The sequence below is a fragment of the Lissotriton helveticus genome, chromosome 11 (genome assembly GCF_964261635.1).
Source record: "Lissotriton helveticus chromosome 11, aLisHel1.1, whole genome shotgun sequence".
NCBI classification, from domain to species: domain Eukaryota; kingdom Metazoa; phylum Chordata; class Amphibia; order Caudata; family Salamandridae; genus Lissotriton; species Lissotriton helveticus.
In genome coordinates this window covers 440,475,563-440,495,560 of record NC_136072.1, presented here as the reverse complement: position 1 = coordinate 440,495,560, position 19,998 = coordinate 440,475,563, and the positions used below count along the sequence as shown (strand labels likewise).

The window sequence follows — 19,998 nt, the reverse complement described above, 5'->3', positions numbered from 1 at the left end:
TAAAACTTAAGCACCAAATCAATGCCAAATCGCTCCAATGAGTCCAAAGGGAGGCAGAGAGCAATAACAATAATAGCATTGCTAATATTACTTTTTTTACACAGTACTAAACACAGTGTTTGTGCTGTTTCAACATGCTGTAAATAATAGATGCTACTATCACCCATTTTACAGTTCTTTATTTACCCATCCGTAATGATGGAAACCAGAATGTGATTGTCCAACTCCTTACCTCAAGACAATTACATTTGTCACAGGTGAGTGCTATTCTCATTAATTGGGACATATAGCTTGCCATAACCATATTGGTAAATTCATCCCTCAAGCTGAATTTCATCAAACCTCTGCTAAGAAGAAGCGGCTGCTCCTGTGAAAAGCCTATTTTTGCAGAAAGCAATACCTGTTCTGCGGTCCCTTCATAAAATCCCAAATCCACCTAGTCCAGGTGCATTAAATCTGTAAATAGGGCATCCAGCCTGTTCAACAGTATCTTCATATAGATTTTACCATTGATGTTGAGCACATTTGTTGGCTTGTATGATGAGCAACACAGTGGTTGATTCAGATATCAAAATACGTCATGTTTCGGCCACCTAATCAAGTAGAACAGAGCTACCAATGTGGTTAATAACACCTTTACACCGGCCTTATCAAATTTGCCAGGGAAACTGGCATGGTCTGGCACCTTGCCCATCTTCAGGTTCCATATAAAGGCCCAAACTTCATCCTGATTGATTGGGGTGGATAAAGCCCTCTGGAAGATAGAACCTTTGGGATAGTCAGTTTGTACTGAAATAGAGTAAAAGAGAGAGCACTGCCACACATCGAATGGACTTGCCTGCAGAGTTTTGTTTATTCAATCTGGTAACCTGGGCCCTTGCCCTATCTCATGACTCTTGCGCACATAACAGTTTTTAGAATGTTGTTTCCCTTTAGTCATTAAATTAGGTCTGAACTGGAAACTCTCGATGGTCAACCAAGTATCTGCTGTAGTTGGTTCCTGTACCAACCTGATCAGGCAACTACGCAAACTCGCCCCCCTGCTCTCGAGAAACATGCTGCGAACTATTGTCTCCGCCACTATAGTGTCTCGAATAGACTACGGCAATGCGCTGTACCTCGGCCTTCCAAAAAATTCCATCAATCGTCTTCAGGTTATTCTGAACGACGCAGCACGTTTGATCTTTGGACTGCCGAGGAGGACTCATGCCTCCCCCCTGCTCTATAGGCTACATTGGTTGCCCATGACGCAGAGAGTAGAATTTAAAAGCATGTGTATCTGCCACAAAGCAATCCACGGACAGGCGCCAGCCTACATAAAAGAAAGGCTTGAGATATACGAACCTAAGCGCGCCCTGCGATCATCCGGATCTTTTCTGCTATCCTGTCCACGTTTCAAGTTAACAACAAAAGGAGGCAGATCTTTTTCAGTTCAGGCTCCGACCATCTGGAATAAGCTACCGGAGGCACTTCATAGAGAACCTAATCTCCTCCTTTTTAGGAAGTCCCTGAAAACCTTACTCTTCAAAGACGCATTCCCATCTCGATAGTCGGCTACCAGATCAGACACTTCTATATTCGTTTCCCTCTTTGTTGTTGTACTTGTTCAGTAGCGCTTTGAGACCTGTAGGTGAGTTGGCGCGATACAAAACACAGTTACAAATTACAAATTACAAAGTGGTGGGTTCTAAATCTATGTGTGAAGTACTATTGTATAAACACCCCTGAGGTGTTCCCAAGGTCCGACCGTTTTAAATGGTACTTCCCATCTCCATTCAGGTGTGTTCCTTAGTTTAATGTGTCCTGAATGGTGTGTGGGAGCCCTGATGGGTAAGATGGGGGTTCAGTCTGAGCAGGTAAGATGGAGGGCTAACTTCCAAGGAAAGGGAGGAATCTTTACAAGATGCTGAACTGAAGAAAACAGCTAAATGACAGCTTGGTACCATGTAGATCCAAAGAAAGTGAGCAATTGTGAAAAATATCCAGATGTCTTGTGGTACTTCCTGGAGCATGGTGTGGGCCATTTATTGCCAGCCAGTGACTTCTATAGCTCAGCACTCAAAGGGTAAGCATAAACTTTGGTTTTAGAGGGTTAAGCTTCAAAACTTGATTTCCATGGGATTTCATTACAGCTCGCTTCCCCCTACTGTGGACATTTTGCCTAGCCCTGCTCCTAAAACCTGTTTTCCAAAATATTTTAAAACCTTTGGCTTTTACAAACATCACGGACACCTCCGCTCATCTGGACTACTACTTGCACATATCCCATACATACAGTGATCCGGAGGTTGAACCTTCTCTTACATCTCTCATATAGAGCCCAACACCTGCTACTACACATAAGACCCTCCTTCTCACTTCTTAAATTCCACAATAAGCTGATGACCTGGCTTTTCAAGAAGTCCAACTAAACCCTAAGTCCAGCTAGACTCACACCTGCTCTGCACCAGGATACCCTTTCAGATGATAGTGCTCTATACAAATCTGCATAAACTAGCATAATATTTGACCGGCCACTCTTGGCGGTTGGATGGCTTACCTCCAATGGCCACGTTTCCCTCTGGCCTTTGGAAAAAGGTTTACACCGATGGAGTAAATTTTACTCCATTGGTGTATAACCTGGTAGTCTGCCCACCTCTAAATTAGGCAGGCAGGCTGAGCATTTGGGGGAGAGGGTACTTTGTCATAACTCTCGGGAAAACTCTGAATGACATCCTTTGTGGTAATTTTGTTTCAGATACGAACTCCTAAGTCCATGTGTCAATTGCAATCTATACAATTTGAAACACTCACAGTAGTCCCTATGTATGCTCCTTGGAATGGGTGTGCGCTTTTAAGGGTGTGCAGATTTGACTTGTGTACTATTAGACAACAAGATTCTGATCAAATTTTACCTGCCAAAAATGTGTGGACAAATTGTGTAGGTTGGTTAGAATTTGCATACGATCAAATAATACTTGTGCAATTAGCACAAGGGTAAATGTCACCTGACCTGGAAGCTTGCACCTTAAATAGAATTGGAAGTGAGGTAACTAGCTGGGCTTTATTCACTTTGCATCTTATTTGCCTAAATCCCGTACAGGACAAAAAATTAATTGTGACTTGAAGAACGCACTCATGCCCTCATTACTTCCCTAATTATAAGTAGCAAGTGACACAGTACCTGAGACATATCCAGATTTGACAATGTTCATTACCCCTCATCGTGCTCCTCATACAGACCTGAATTTACTAATATTTCATGCAATGCAGCACAGCAAATGGCGTTGCTGCACTGCTTTACATAAAAGGGAGAGAGCAGAACTGTGCCATATTTTCAAAGAAATGGCCCAGTTCTGCTCTCTTCAGGCGCTGGCTCACTTTGGGCTACCTAGTGCTAGCAGAGGTACCCTTGCGTCATAGTGCAAGGTTGTCTACGTTGTGGTCAGGATAGTTTTTATGCAGGAAGGGATATCTCCTTCACATAAAACTATCCTTTAAGGCCATTTCCTCTTATGTATGTGTTCCGCAGAATGCCCCACACATGCAAGACGAAATAACAAGGAGAAATAAAGATATTTTCCCGCTACACCAGCTTTAGGGAGATGTTGGATTTTGGTGCAAACCCACGTCTTCAAGTCTTTGTCAATATGGTTATGCATCAAAATCCATGGGTGGATGCACGGTAGCAGCCATCCCCACCCATGGAATGCCTAAGTGACGCAAAGATCATCAAGGCCATGCAAATCGACATTTGCAGGGCTCTGTAAATACCAGAAAGGACTATATGTTGGGGCTGCTTCAAAAAGTGACACAACCCTAGTGCAAAATCTTTGCAAACCTGGGCCACAGCCATTATTGGAAAGTTTTTGATATTGTTTTTAAAACTTGATTTCATATAAATGAAACGAAATTTAAACAATAAACTTCAAATTGTGAGATAATGAAAACGATCTCTGTATTATGATTCAGTGCAACAATTAGAGCTTTGTCTTATTGTAGGCAAGATTTTGAGAGGCTTTGTACCCGCATATCCAGAGAACCTCTGGGTGGACGTCAAAACATTTTGCAATGGACTTCCTTTTCACATTGTGTTCGACGAAGAGGTAAGAACTCAAAACAGTGAACTTTTATTACTATAGTGAAATATTGTCAAGTGACAAAATGCATTCCTTTAATGAAAGATTTTTCTAAATGAAACCCTTTACTTTTTGTGATACACTTCGATTATTTGGTCGGAAATAGAACTTTCAAACATCTGACTAAGGGCTTGCCTTGAATGTCAGAAATTCTCTCCTAACAGTTGTTCTCTTATTTTCAGGAACGGCCTGTACAAGTAAGATCGGTGATGCAGTGGAGTGGGGTGGGAGGGAGTCGACAGACGACGGAAAATGAAATTAACAAAAAAAGAAAACCACTTACCTTGCGCTCGCCGCATCACTGTCAACTTCGTCCCCACCCCACCGCTCCTGCGCACTTACCTGCATGGCTGCTCATGCTTATTTTGAGTAATTTTCAGGGGAATCACAAAAAATTCCAAGGTCTTCTGGATATCTACAACAGTAAAATTCTATGCGTACTCATATGTATAAAATCTATACATGTGGAATTTTAACCAGATGGAAAAATACAAATGCATACATTTTCCAGTGCTTAATTTGAGCCAGTGTTTTCCAGTCCTCAGCACCAGAACTTAATTGTCAAAACTAGCGCTTGTGAGAGTCTGCCAGAAGGTGGCACTGTCTGGCTAATTTAGAGATGACCATAGAAACAACAGTTCGTTCTTATTTCAGTATACATTAGAAATTACTATTATCTGCCATCCAAGCCACTCTTATAGTTTTGGGTGCCTGAAATAGTCTGAATTGTCACACTTGGAGTGTGATGGTTAAAAGTTGTGTTGTTACTATCATTGGCAGCATAGCGGGGGAAATGTGTGTGGTGCAAGCGCAGGGGCATCCAGACAAGAGCTCTGGCACTTTTTTTTCCAGATTAGGCACGAATATGCTTTTGCATGTTTAATTTTGTTTTCTTCTACATGGGGAAAAAATATACCCTTGGTGAATGCGTACCCCAATACCGTTTTTAGATATGGTGAGGGGGGATCCACCCTCAGTCCCACTTTATAAACACCCATACTGAGCCGTTTGATGGGAGCAAATTTGCATGTGTGTCCAGTATGGGAGGACACTACCCGAAAGTGGTGTACATATACCTACAAACATATGAGTTTATGTGTCTTTTCTTACATGTCCCGCACAGGAACCCTCAAATTGCCCCCTATTCTTCAATTATAGATGCAGAACATTCACAGCTCTTGCAGATGTTATGTGTGTATTACAGCACATTTTAAAAATAAAACGCCACTAAGTTTCATTCCGTAAAACAAAATTGGCATTTGACACTTGCAAAACATTGAATTAGGCCTGTTGTGAATAGATTCAGTAACCAATTACGGATTTCTTTCAATTCATTTCCTTTTATTTCTCGTGTTTAACTGTAAGTGGTCCAAAATTTGAGGCATTTTTTAGACTAACACGTCTCCCCAATTCTTTTTATTTTTGGGTATGTTTTGAACAATGCGCTTAATATGTACTTTCTTTTGCTTAGCGTATCTTGTAGAAGGGAATTGTTTGTTTCATTGTTGCATGGTTATGCACATATCAAGTAGTAAACACTTTTAGTAGTGATTTTCTCAAAAAAGTGAATAGTCAGGCAATCCTTACAGTCGCATTGAACTTTTGTTGGGAGGTCTTCTTTCTCATTAGTAATATTTCATCAAAGCTTGCTGGAAATATTTTAAGATGATGAATTTAGGGAACATACCCATATGACTTCGCCTACTATGTCTTCTTTATTTAAACTTTTGTTAACATTTCAGCACTAATGACATACTTATGTTGTACAATCCTTCCAACCGATGTCCAAGTACCTCAGACTGTTGTGAAGGTCAGCTAGTTCTTCATTATTTAACTCTTCCAGGTCACGCCGAAAAGTTTTTTATCGCCTGATGATGCTTAATAAAAACATGCTCCTTCTCAACTGAGAATCCAAACTGATGAGAAAGATCAAGGACAAACAGTGCAGCAAAAAAAATGAAGGGAACTAACACTTTGTGTTGTGTTTGGCCTTTTCACTCACCGTCTTTTATAAGCCTAAACAGTAACTGATCTTCTGAAATACCACTAAATTACCCAAAAAGATGACGGCTTCTCAGCAGATGTCCCAGAGACAGTCTCCAGAACCCCCAGTGGGTATATGATCCTACCAAGTTTCAGGAGGGGTAATTCAGCCTATGTTAGCTATCACGGTGGAGCCACTTGCCAGGTACTTGGGTGGTGCCTAGATAAATGTTTTACCCTTGGTCACGCCATTGTCCAGTAGACTATTTTTCAGACACTTTAGGAACGACCACCTTGGGGAAGATGTCATTAGCAGCCCACTTCAGTGCACAACACCTTTGGGATCCCGGAGCAGGATACAGGTGGATACCTTCATGTGGCACAACTCTGTAAAGCTTAGTCCGCACAACCTCTGATCTTTGATGACTCCTTGACCTTCCATTACCATGTTCTCCTTCACCTATGGGCTGCTGGAGCCTCAGCATAAGCATCTCAGTGGTGGATGGTCCACAACCCAGGATGCCACTTCACCGAGGCTCAGTCCCACTCCAGGTCTCCCTCCAGGAACCAGTTATCCAGATGGGTGATGGTGAAATCTGGGCACTGAGGCAAAATCCCACAGGCTCCAATAGACACTGCAGGTGCTCTATTAACAGTTACCTCTACCTCCAGGGGAAAGGTCTGCCACCTCTGGTCAGCCGTGATCATAATAACTCACTAAGTATTCTGAAGTGGTTTGCTCTTTAGGCACACTAAAGTTAAGGGAGCAGACTGACTCGGGAGTCCAGTGCAAACTAATGACCCAGGCAGCTTCTGGTGTAGGGCACCAGATTAACACACCTCACACTGTAATCAAGGTGCGATTTCCATCTTATGTTTATTGTCACTAGCTATTTGTCCCAGGAGTTCAGTATCCCCTGGCATGCTGCCCAGAAAAGTATGAAGGCAAAACCCCAAGTCCACCTAGAATAACAACAAAAGCCTCAACCTATGCACCAACATGAGAAGGAGGGATTTTATTGCCACAAGTTGTCGCTCTAAAACTTGCTTTAGTCCTGAAGGAAGTTTAATTTGGTTGGAGTTGAATCTCCTGTATACAACCTTGCCCCAAAAACACCAGCATTCAGCTGTGCATTTTAGGATTTTGCAGGTTGAACTGGGACTCCAGGGGAACACTTCTCAACTGTGCCCGCCATCTATCTCAGCTGAGTCACATTCCCAAACAAGTTTCATAATAAATTATCCAACCTCACAAGCCAGCACTTCCATTCGTGCTGTTGTGACATTGACAAAATGTCAGTGTTAATAGCTCTTTCTGACTTGACAGGTGAGTCTCACAGCATGTACAATCAGTCCAAACATCCAAATTAAAACATAAATATGAGCAACCTTGCTCAGAGGCTAATTGCTAAGTGTTACAAAAGCCATTTGGATGGCAGGATAACAATGTATTTTACAACTTTAGGAAAGGCCCCTGTGCATCAACAAAGTCTCTTTGGTTCTAACGTAGGGTTCAGTCAGTCAGAGTCATGTGCACTCAAAATACAAGCTAAATCTAACACTGATACCTGTCTAGAGATATTCATAATTTTCTTTTTATTTAGTATTATATGTTTCTCATTATCTGAGATCCATTTCCAATGCATTATCCAATATTATATTAAAAATATAAATTAAATATAATATAATATAATATTACTTACCTATAGTATAATATAAATTAAATGTTAATTTAAATATAATATCATATGAATTACATATATTATCAATTAATCAATTACTTATTTATAAAATTAATATATTAATATATAATAATATATAAACATATTATCCAATGTATAAAGGGCTGCAGTACCGTTATTTTGCAAGGGTAGTATTTCTGGTAATTTTTCAAATGTCCCCTTTTTTCTAAGCTGCATTAGTAGGCCACTCTCAGCTGAAAAACGTGGTCAGGTTTGCCTTGCAGAGGTGGTGCAAACAAAGTTCTGTGTTGTAACCCAACTACTGAAAAGTTTTGCCCCTAGTGTGTATTGTACATTTCAAATTGCTTTCTTTAGTAATACCTAATCTTGTACCTTTTTGTTATTACATGAGTTCTGGATGAGCTCTAGTTAATTATATACTTTAGTTCAGTATTCTCATATGTTATCATTCGCAACTGCTCATTTGTACTCAACCAAGGACGTCCCTGCATGGGTCTCGCGTTTCTTAGTTTTATTTAATGTCATAGTCATGCTTTACTATTTCAATATGTATTAACATCAATACTCATTTGAAATTGAATGGCAATTCTCAGGTAGAGATTATTTACGTCAATGTAGCTTTTTATACTGTATGCTCATTGGGTTTTTCTTCTGATTTCCCTGGTGCCTTGGTATCAATCGACTGTTTAGATCAATTGAATGCTTCTCACACAGTAACTTATTTTTTCAGTGATTTACTTTGCATAGGTTGATAGAAACTTGATTCTGTTCGGCCCTTTACCCTATAGTCATCAGTTTCAAACTAACTGTAGCCCTTGTAAGTACCCTTAGCCAAACAATTATACATTTCACTGTATAAACTAGAGAGTCATATGTTTCACCTTTACAGTCAAAGTAGGATTCAGCTGGTGGAGCCAATTGCTGTCTAGAATTTCCTCAAGGCTTATTTTGTAACTTTATTACAACCCATGCCATTGTTAACTCCTTAACTGGGACTAGAGACAAATCACAAATGCTGGCTCTTGTTTTGCATAAATTAACCTAGGAACACAATAAGCAAGCCTATCAAAGACCATCAATGAGGCAAAAATCTGAAGCAGAACTATTTTCAAGACAATCAAGCACTGCATCAACTCCCTGCCATACCCACCTATTCCTTACTCCACAGAAAAGTGCAATGCCATCAACCACAACTTCAGTGAAAAGATTCAAAGGATTGAATGGCACATTGACAACACCAAGCCTGCTTCTTCTCTTTCCTCCACCCCTTCCTGTAGAAACCCCGAAAGGTCAGCATTCAAAGCCCTACCCAATCTCACTGACATTCTCAACTTCTTCAAAGCCTCTTCATAGGAAGATGATCTCTTACCCTTGCCATTCATCAAATGCCCCTCTAGGGTCAATCTGCTACCCCTGCTTACCATTGTTATTGCCCCCCTCACTCGAGGCATCTTCCCAGAAGCTCTGAAGACAGGCCCTATCCACCCACTCTTTAGGAAGCCAACACTTGCCCATGTTGACCTACTCAACTAGCATCCCATCACGTACCTACCATTTATTGGCAAGATCATTGAAAAAGCAGTCTATGCTCCCACCCAAGGTCACATCAATGCAAACCATCTCCTGCAATGCTACTAGTCTACCTTTAGATCACTCTTCATCATCAAGAGCACGACATCTTCAGCCTTTTGCATGGAGCCACATGATGGTCTATTCACAGTAAACACCATCACACTAAACAAATATGCTGTGAATACACAACTGTCCTTGAAACTCTCCTCTGCTACAGACATCCTTGTCTCAAACACTGATTGCAGAGCATCCAGATCAGACTGTCCAGCGCCTACCTAAGCTCAACCCACCCAAGGACAGAGTTCCTGTTATTTGCCAATTACAATAAACAAAATGCAGTACAAGCATGGCTAAATGACATGAAACTGGACTGCTTCGAACCCAACTTTCATCAAAAGTCCACCCTGGACACGAACCTCATCCTCAAAGATTACCTTGCCAATAAAACAAAGACAGGCTGGTACCAGTTCTCTCTCCTAAAAGAAGTAAAACAGCTCCTCCCAGAAAGCCCGCATGTGAACGGTAGTAATGTCTTACTGCAAGGCCTTCCAGGTGCCACACTGGCAGTCATTATGGGCATCTTACGTGCCGCAGCACTTCTCATCCAGGCCCTGAAGAAATATGATCACTTCACTCTCATTCTAATGGAACTCATTGGCTCCCTTTGCCGTCCTGCACCATCTTGAAATCAGTAGTGTCATTTACAAACGTTACCATCACTAGTGGTTCATAGCACACCGACAGCCAGGATACCATCAGACTGCAGATTAAAAAGTGCACCTAGGATCCGGAAAACATTCCCTTATCCATCAGAACCACCCCAGAGCTACTCCAATATAGGAAAGAGTTGAAAGACTCCTCTTTAAAAAACAGTACATCACAAAATAGTAACCAACAACAAGGCAGCTACCTCTCTCTTATCACATGTTTTCTTTATGGTTGTTTTTGACCCGGTATAGGGCTCTGCTGTCTTTTGGCTAGGGTTATCCTATAGAGATACTATATACATGCATACATTCAAATGGTAGCAGAAAAAATATTACATTATTTCCAGTGAGTAGGCAGAGAGCTTTACATAGAACAGACTACAATTTGTTACATGCAGGGTGGAGGAGCAAGGGTGGACGTTTACAAAATGAGGGAAGAACAACTTGCCTTCGGGTTGCAGGAGTTATAGAGTAGTGTTAAAACAATTACTATACAAATGTACACATTATACAAAATGTACAGAGTTTTCATAATATACTTTGTAATAATGCTGATTCTTTTAAGTGGGTGAGGTTCAGGGTTCGGTTGGAGGTTGTAGATAGATGAACAGGGTGTTGAGTTATTGATTGCTTCACACTTACTAATATTCTCAAAAGGAATTAATATTATAGCCCCTTGTCTAATTCCACTAAGTTAGACACAATTTTTGTAATAGTGTCTAGTCGGATTATGATTTGTGAGGCCCCAAACTGTGTAACTCAATTTTGAGATTCAATTTGTTTGAGCAAAGCACGTTTATTTTCCAATGAGCAGTGAAGTGCCAAGTGTCTTATACAACATCTTTATAATTGGATCACTTGAATTTACTCCTGCCTACATTGGGAAAGCATATTTTGCCAGTTAGGTAATTTTTATGTCAAACCGCCCAAACCATGAAATAAGGCTGTACAACAAATACTGGGCACACGTTTTTTCATAAACAGTATAGATACTCTTGGGTGTTTGAAAGTAAGGTGCCAGCTGGTGTTGTTTTTGCGTTTATGAAGAATTCCATCCATATGAACAAATGATTTTGAATCACCGGTGTCACCTTACTTTCAAACACCCAAGAGTATCCATACTGTTTATGTAAAAACGTGTGCCCAGTATTTGTTGTACAATTGTTTTGTGTTACAGGCTTATCGCCCCTAACTCATTTAGAGGTTTTGGGTCTTCCTCTACACTGGCCGCACCGTTAATTTAACTTGTCCACACCTATACACTCCTCCAATAATTCATTCCTGCCTAAGTGCCATTGTCCTGCTCCCCCCCAAACCCACCGCAGAAGTACAATCATGAAATAAGGCTGTTGGTTATAAACTCCACATCTTTTTAGTCCATATGCAATCAGGCTATCTGCATTTAGCCCATGTGAAATGCACACAAATGTAAATAGCTCAAGGGCTCCTACCAGATGTCCAATTGACATTTATTAGCCATGATTAAATGCAGGGCACCAATCCTGTTTTGATCACAATCACCTACCACAAATCACATGGCAAAGAGTATGCAATTCTGGTTTGCAGATCCAGGACTCGGTAAATTCGCTTGCACTTTGCAAGTAAATGCTCATTCTGGCATGCCAAGTTCCGCACCTGATGCTTACCACGTCCAGATGTAGCGATAATTAGCAGGAGCACAATTTGCACCTGTGCGTGCCTGCAATGTGTGATTGGACCATTATGGGCGAAAGCTGGGTAACACAAACATCAGTAATTCACTTCAGATGCATCTGGTAGTGTATTTTTTAGGTGTGCCCCAAAATCAGCTTTGCGTGGCATTGTTTGCCTAATGTAATAAAATATATCATGAATAAAAATACTTATATGGAGGGGCTTTGGGTAGTCTTCTCCATCCATTAGTTCATCCAACTGTCATCCGTATTTTGCTTTCACCCCCAACATCATACAGCATGGGTCAATAGGTCCGCCCTCTTTAACCATTGTCTCTCTTGCACTGAGGGAGATGACATTGTACCAGATCATATGTGCACATCTGCCTGAAAAGAAGTGTACTTCAGTGGCAAGGATGGTGGGCCAAAACTTGAATTTGTTATCCTTTTTATTATGTTTTGAAGCCACCCTTGTGTTTTTTATCTACGGTTTCTGGTTACAGTAATTTAAAGCAAACACAGGGAGATGTTGGACGGAGCGCTGAAACTTTTCAGACACTCACCCCCCCCCCCCCCCCCCCTCCCCTCACAGATCTGGGTTGAATTCATCATTGTTCTTTAGCTCACTTCACTACCCCAGTTCAGACCCAACCATATGCGAATCAGTCTTGAAGCTCGCCACTGTACCTCTGCCTGACCCCTCCTATGTCACAAAGGAGCATGGAGCACTCCTGTCAGTGGGTAATAAAGGCCCCTGTGGTGCAGTGTGAAGGGGGTTCGAGCTCCTGCGGACCCCCTCAGCACAGTACCCTGATTTGACAGCTCCTGACTGTGTCTGGAGCGGAGGGGGGCTCCATGTAGTTTTCACGGGGCCCCCTCAAGTTTCATTATGCCAGTAACTCCAGTGCCAGCTCTCAACCTTTCCTGCACCCTGGCACCCTTCATTAACTTTCACCACCGCCCCCCCCCCCGATCCTATTCAGCACCATCTTTGAGCGTTAATCTGCATAGAATTGAGAATTTAATCTGTAATTTGACCCAGAAAAATTCAGTCTGCATCCTCATTCTGCATTCCATGGGGATTAAGGAGATATCAGCTGGAAACATTATTTTAGCCACATTATATACCAACAACTAAATCGCTCACCCGCTCCTGATAGCGGCTATCTTCAGTCCTCTCAAGGTAAGCAAACTAAGCAGCATTCCCTTAAGTAACAGATTAAATATAACCAAAGAATATATAGTCCCTAAAGCGGTCTGTTCCTCATTAAAATATTAGGCTGCTTCTGGTAATGGAGAATTCATAATCTGGTTGTATAACAAAATATACTTTGGAAATTAATTCATTTTTTCCGTATGCAATAAGTACAAAACAATGTATTTATTTTGCTCCAGTCCCAAACTCTTGCCCAGAAGGGATTAAATGTGTGATGCAGTTTGTTGCCTTCATCACTGATAGAGAGCCTGTGTAATCCTCTCCTCTTTTCTCTCGAAGCTCAGGGTGAAGCAAGCCGGAGTGAGCATCCAGAGGATTGTTCCTGGCGTCCAGACCATGGGCATCCGTCTGGACCAGTACTTCGACATCGTCCATCCAGAAGTAACATTCACCATTTCCAGCGTTCGCAAGTTTATTAACAGCCAGTTTGTTTTCCGCACCAAGAGGGAAATGATGCCAGAGTCTTGGAAAAATCAACCAATGTTAGAGCTAAGAGGTGGGTGTGTTCAGAGATATATTAAACGTTGTGATATAAATATGAAAAGAATGAGGTCTGTTACTTCTGATTACTGCCCAAACTTAGGTATTATTTAATGAAAGGTTTTTTTAGTAAACATGTGGTGACTAATTATTATATATGGGATAAAGTACCCCTGCTGTACATTATCAGGATATTAAAAGTCACTGAGGAGATCTGTGACTATAAAGTGGAATGATGCTGAAGACTGAGTTCCTTTATAAAGTTATGGAACTCCGAGGGACTTGCAAGGTCCTTATATTGTATGTGCGCAGGTTCCTTATTCCTTTCAATACCTGGCCATAGCCTACAAACCACTTACATTTGTCATGTATTGTTTTTTCATATGAAAGAGATGTTTACAGCTATGAAGAATAAAAGTTGAATCTGTAGTGCAAAGCGAAACACACCAAAAAGCAGTTATTTGTCGCAAAATGATATTAAAATCAGTTAATCCAACTAGGTTAAAAAAACAGATGTACCTCAGAAAGAGTAGAAACATGCAGAGAGATTCTATTTCATTACCTGAAGCGTGCTAAAATAATCATCTCCTTTCCGCATATCACTGTTCATCTAGAAAATTAGAACAGAAGAAGGAAATGCAGCTTGAATTTTTAATCCTGTTTTTCCCCTTAGCTGCTGGCAGCAGGCGTTAGGACCCCAGAAGTAAATTGTAATTAGATATTACAGTTGAGGAGTTATGACATTCCTTTATCACAGACCACTAAGAATATCATAATTGTCCTGTAATAAAGAAATTAGAGGTGGGTTTTCATACGGATTGCAGGCACCCATGCATTATACTGATTTTACAACCATTACTATGCTTGACAAAATAAATACCTAAGCTTGACAACTGAATTAATGTTGAGAACAAAAACTATAAAGCCAAAAATTGAATTGCTTCCTGACACACTGATTATACATATTTCTCAGTTTCAAATTTTACAGATTTTTATGCATAGATACAGATCGAAAACAGTTTCTTTCAATTACATTATTTATCTTTAAATACAGAAAAAAATACGTTTAATGTATTGCTTTGAGAGCTCCTCAGTGCTCCTAAACATGACTACTAAGCCAAGCAGTTACCATGGTTTTTGCCTGGGCCTGATGTAACCCAGTGGGGACCGCCATCCTCCCTCCCCTCTAAACAAGTCTGAATCAATACTGTCACCCCACCCTGACATTGCAGCTGTTTGATTATTCACCTTCACGTCTGCATGATTCCAGCCTCCTCCACCACCATCTTATTATTGCTTTTCAAGTGACAGATGGCAGGATATCAGAAGATGGTTTCTTCCTCTGCTAATGTCTAGAAGCCAGAATTTCTATTTGTTAAAGTTACAAGTTAAATTATTACTGTTAGTCTGAATTGACTATTTCTATTATTACTTTATTTGTAATCACTAATATCTTAATTTTGCTGTGGGTATTTAGGCCCACACCACAAATTATTTACATGTCACATAGTATTTCCTTGAAAAGTACAATGCACTCAGAGGCGTGTCAATGAGGCAACATGCACTGTTGAACTTCTATAGGGCATGTCACGTGCGTTGCTGTGTGAAACCAGTGGTGTTACCCACCACCTCCTATATTGATTCAGTATGTAACTGTATGCACTTCCCCCTAAACCTTCAACACTTCACTCCATTGTCAAAATTCACCAACCATGTTATGGTGTGAATGACCTGGAGGTTGTGGGTGGGAGTCGCGAGCCCCTGGGAGAACCTCTGACTGCGAAGCATGTCTGTAGTCAGAGACCGAATTTATTAGTCACCATATTCAATTAACATTTTAGTGTGTGAGGGAATTTGAATGGAAATGCCAAACTTTCCAAATGTCTTGCCTAAATAAGGAATTTTGTGGTCAGTGAATTTTGCATGACTGTCAATCAATACATAATAAAATCTACAAAGAGATATCACAGCACTCCGTAAAGGCTAAGTAAGGTCACATAACCACAGTTACTTAGCATTTGTAAAATGTTGAATCGTTGAAAGTCGGGGATTCTGGCACACCGACTAATTCATTACCACTGACCAGTTCCCTTCATAACAAAAACTTCTCTTCTATTGGATTCTTACTGGGATTTCAAAACCAGCTAACCTGTTTTCCACCGACCAATTATGTCAAATTAATTTTAGAGAGAGTCTTGAAGAAGTCACTTGTGTGATGAAAAACGTGTTGGCTGTGCCTCATGACATCACATAGCCTATGTTGTTGAAGATTTCAAATTGCACATAATAAAGATATTTGGATTCAACAGATTGGATTTCTTACTGGACTACCAAACTGCACTTTGGACGTTACATATTCAACTGTTGATTGGACCATTTACTAAGTGCTTTGACATCTCTTTGTGGCCATTGTATGTGCTGTGGCCTTGGATCCACTACCTAGAGGCACCTTTGGTAGTAGGGTGTGCAGATATATAGGTATAGAACCATTGACCCCACTCTTGGATGATATCTACTAACCCACTAATACTTTATCTCAAAAGGAGGTGTGATGTATTCACCACTACTACTGGACACCCCCGCGCCGCACGGCCACCAGCTGCTGCGTGTGCAACTCGCCCTGCTGCTGCCCGCAGCCTCGCTGAGCCTGCCTCGCCCCCCCGCCGTATTATGTGTTCTGCCGAGTATTTTGTCTCCTTTTTATTTCCCTGCATCTTGGTATTCCACATTTTGTTTGTGTTCCCCATCTGCTGTCTTGATTATTGTCATTGCCTGTGCTGTGCTGTTTACTGTCTCTCTGCCCCTGTGTCTGCCCGCCCCGCTCCCCGCTTCCCGCCGCCGTGCTAGCGGCCACGCCCCCTTTTCCTTCTGTGCCCTCCCCGCTCCCGCCTCCCAGCTGCTCCTCCCTCCCTCCCTCCCACTTCGCCATATATGGCAACCGCGCGAACGCGCAGCGAGCGCGCCGAAGGCGCGCCAAAGGTAAGCCCGTCTGCGCCGTCAGCGCCTGGACCGTGCCCAGCGCCAGGACCCCTGGCCCCCACCGACGCAAGACGACCCGACAGACCTACGACACCGCCGCCCTCAACGCACTCAATGCCGGCCGGAACCCCGCCTGCTGCCGGGCCACCCCGAAACGCTTCCACGGACCCTTCACCTGCACAACCTGCAAGTTCACCTGCCTCCAAACATGCACCGCGCCCGCCACGCCAAACCCCAGCAGCGACCTCAAGTGCATCTTGCTCAACACCCGCTCCGTCCACAGACACGCCGTCGAACTCTGGAACCTACTCGACACAACATCTCCAGACGTCGCCTTCCTCACTGAAACATCGATGAACGCCTCCTCAGCCCCCGACATCGCCATTGCCATCCCGGATGGATACAAGATCATCAGGAGGGACCGCGTCAACCAGACCGGAGGAGGCATCGCCATCGTCCACAAGAACACCATCCGCATCACGACCGACGCCGACGACACCTTCACCGCCGCCGAACACCTCCACTTCCAGATTCACACCGACCCAAACACGACCCTCAGAGGCACCCTCATCTACAGACCCCGGGACCACGCACACTATTCAGCGAAGACATCACGGACTTCATCAGCCTGCACGCCCTCCCCTCCGCGGACTACATCCTCCTAGGAGACCTTAACTTCCACCTGGAGAACAACAAGGACCGCAACACCGTCACCCTGCTGGACAACCTCGCCAACCTCGGACTCAAGCAACTGGTCAACACCCCCATCCACTACGCCGGCCACACGCTTGACCCCGTATTCTCATCCAGCAAGCACATCGCCTTCAGCCACTCCACGGACTTCACTGGACCGACCACAGCTGCGTCCACTTCAGCTTCAGAAAAACCACCATCCACCACCACCCGCAACAGGCTCCCCACAGAAGCTGGAGCAAGATCACCGCCGACCAGCTCACCGCCTCACTCAGCCAGAACCCACCTGCCAGCACACCGGACCCCAACGAAGCAGCCCGCAACTTCACGCAGTGGCTGACCGCCTGCGCCGACGACCTCGCACCACTGAAGAACCCTCCCTGCAAACCCAGAAGCAAGAAGGCCCCCTGGTTCACCGACGAACTCAAGGACTCCAAGAACACCTGCCGCACCCTCGAGAAAGCCTGGCTCCTCAACCGAACCACAGACAACATGACCGCCCTCAAACACGCGACCCGAAAGCACCACCAGCTCATCTGCACCACCAAGAAGAAATCACTGAAGGATCGACTGGACAACAACGCCCACGACAGCAAGGAACTCTTCAGCATCGTCAAGGAGTTCTCCGACCCCAGCACCGGCTACAACGACATCACCCCCTCACAAGATCTCTGCGACTCCCTCGCCTCGTTCTTCCACCGCAAGATTGCCGACATCCACAACAGCTTCGACATACCATCCCCGCACCCAACCGTCGAACCAATGCACCCCACTGCCACCCTTCGCACCTGGACCGCAGTGACCACCGAAGACACAGCCCGCACGATGAACACCATCCACTCCGGATCTCCGACTGACCCCTGCCCCCACCACGTCTTCAACAAGGCCGACTCCACCATCGGACCCCAACTCCGAGACGTCATCAAAACCTCCTTCGACACCGCCACCTTCCCGGAGAGCTGGAAGCATGCCGAGCTCAGCGCCCTACTGAAGAAACCAACAGCGGACCCCACCGACTTCAAGAACTTCCGCCCCATCTCGCTCCTCCCTTTTCCTGCAAAAGTCATCGAGAAGATCGCCAACAGACAGCTTGCCGCCTTCCTCGAGACGAATGGATCCCTCGACCCCTTGCAGTCCGGTTTCAGAGCCAACCACAGCACCGAGACCGCCCTCATCGCAGCCACCGACGACATCCGAGCCCTTCTCGACAACGGGGAAACAGCGGCACTCATCCTCCTGGACCTCTCTGCCGCGTTCGATACCGTCTGCCACCGCACCCTAGTCCAACGCCTCAGCAACACCGGCATCCAAGAGAAGGCACTGAAGTGGATCATCTCGTTCCTCGCTGGAAGAACACAGAGAGTCCGCCTCCCCCCGTTCCGCTCCGAGGCCACCGAAGTCATCTGCGGCGTCCCGCAAGGATCATCACTCAGCCCCACCCTCTTCAACGTCTACATGAGACCTCTCGCAGCCATCACACGCCAACACAACCTCAACATCATCTCCGACGCCGACGACACCCAGCTGATCCTCTCCCTCACCAGAGACCCCGACACCGCCAGAACCAGCCTCCACGAAGGGATGAAAGACGTCGCCAAGTGGATGAAGAACAGCCGCTTGAAACTGAACTCAGACAAGACGGAAGTCCTCATCCTTGGACCATCACCCTCCGCCTGGGACGACTCCTGGTGGCCCCCAGCCCTGGGCACCGCCCCCAAGCCGACAGACCACGCACGCAACCTGGGCTTCATCCTGGACTCCTCCCTCTCCATGACCAGACAAGTCAACGCCGTCTCCTCTTCATGCTTTCACACCCTCCGCATGCTTCGCAAGATCTTCCGATGGATCCCGATCGAAACCAGGAAGACGGTCACCCAGGCCTTCGTCACCAGCCGGCTGGACTACGGAAACACCTTCTACGCCGGAACCACAGCCAAGCTACAGAAAAGACTACAACGCATCCAGAACGCCTCCGCCCGACTCATCCTAGACATCCCTCGACGCAGCCACATCTCCGGCCACCTGAGGAATCTGCACTGGCTCCCCGTCAACAAGAGGATCACGTTCAGGCTCCTCACCCACGCACACAAGTCTCTCCACAACATGGGCCCCAAGTACCTCAACGACCGCCTGACCTTCCACACGCCCACCCGCCAGCTACGATCCGCTAGCCTCGCCCTCGCCGCCGTACCACGCATCCGAAGAGCCACCGCCGGAGGCAGATCCTTCTCCTACCTGGCGGCCAAGACATGGAACTCCCTCCCCATCCACCTTCGGCTGACCCAGGACCACCTCGCCTTCAGGAAACAACTCAAGACCTGGCTGTTCGAGCAGTAGCGCCCCCCCTTCCCCCAAGCGCCTTGAGACCCTTCCGGGTGAGTAGCGCGCTATACAAATGTTATGATTGATTGATTGATTTATAAGAGATAAAGTCTACTCTACCCGTATTTGGACATTTTGATTCCTTAAGGTTTAGGCTCCATGTATTGGATTAGTTAAGTCAGGCAAAGGAGCCATGAGCCAACACAATCACTGTGTGAACATTATCTTTTGAAACCACTGACCTGGAACAGTCGTGCTTTGGCACGAGTATAGATCTTAAATTCGAGGCGAGCCCTAGTAGGCCTGATATTCCTAACTTCTGGAGATCAATTTTGTTCTACATCCATGTGATATGACGCGATCCGAGAGCGGCAGGGCACTTTTTGCAAACCTTGATGTCTAAGAGCGAGAACGCTTTTTTATGAGGTCTTTGGTCTTTTTACAGGGTGAGCTAAAATCTTCATCCATTTATTGGTCCCTTATGGCAAGCATTATCAGAACATGTTAAAAGATTCTACTTCAGGCTCAGCTCTCTTGATATACCTCATTTATAATTTATTTTATTCTCATGGT

General features: G+C 44.3%; 1 protein-coding gene across 1 annotated transcript in view; it reads left to right on the top strand.

The window, feature by feature from the left end:
• The window catches only part of LOC144790816 (guanylate cyclase soluble subunit beta-2-like), a 449,936-nt gene that overhangs the window by 282,497 nt on the left and 147,441 nt on the right, over positions 1-19,998 (top strand). Inside the window, exons 8-9 of the mRNA XM_078665492.1 lie at positions 3,982-4,085; positions 13,231-13,447. Of these exons, the coding sequence (XP_078521618.1) occupies positions 3,982-4,085; positions 13,231-13,447 (321 nt within the window). The remainder of the gene's footprint in view (positions 1-3,981; positions 4,086-13,230; positions 13,448-19,998) is intronic.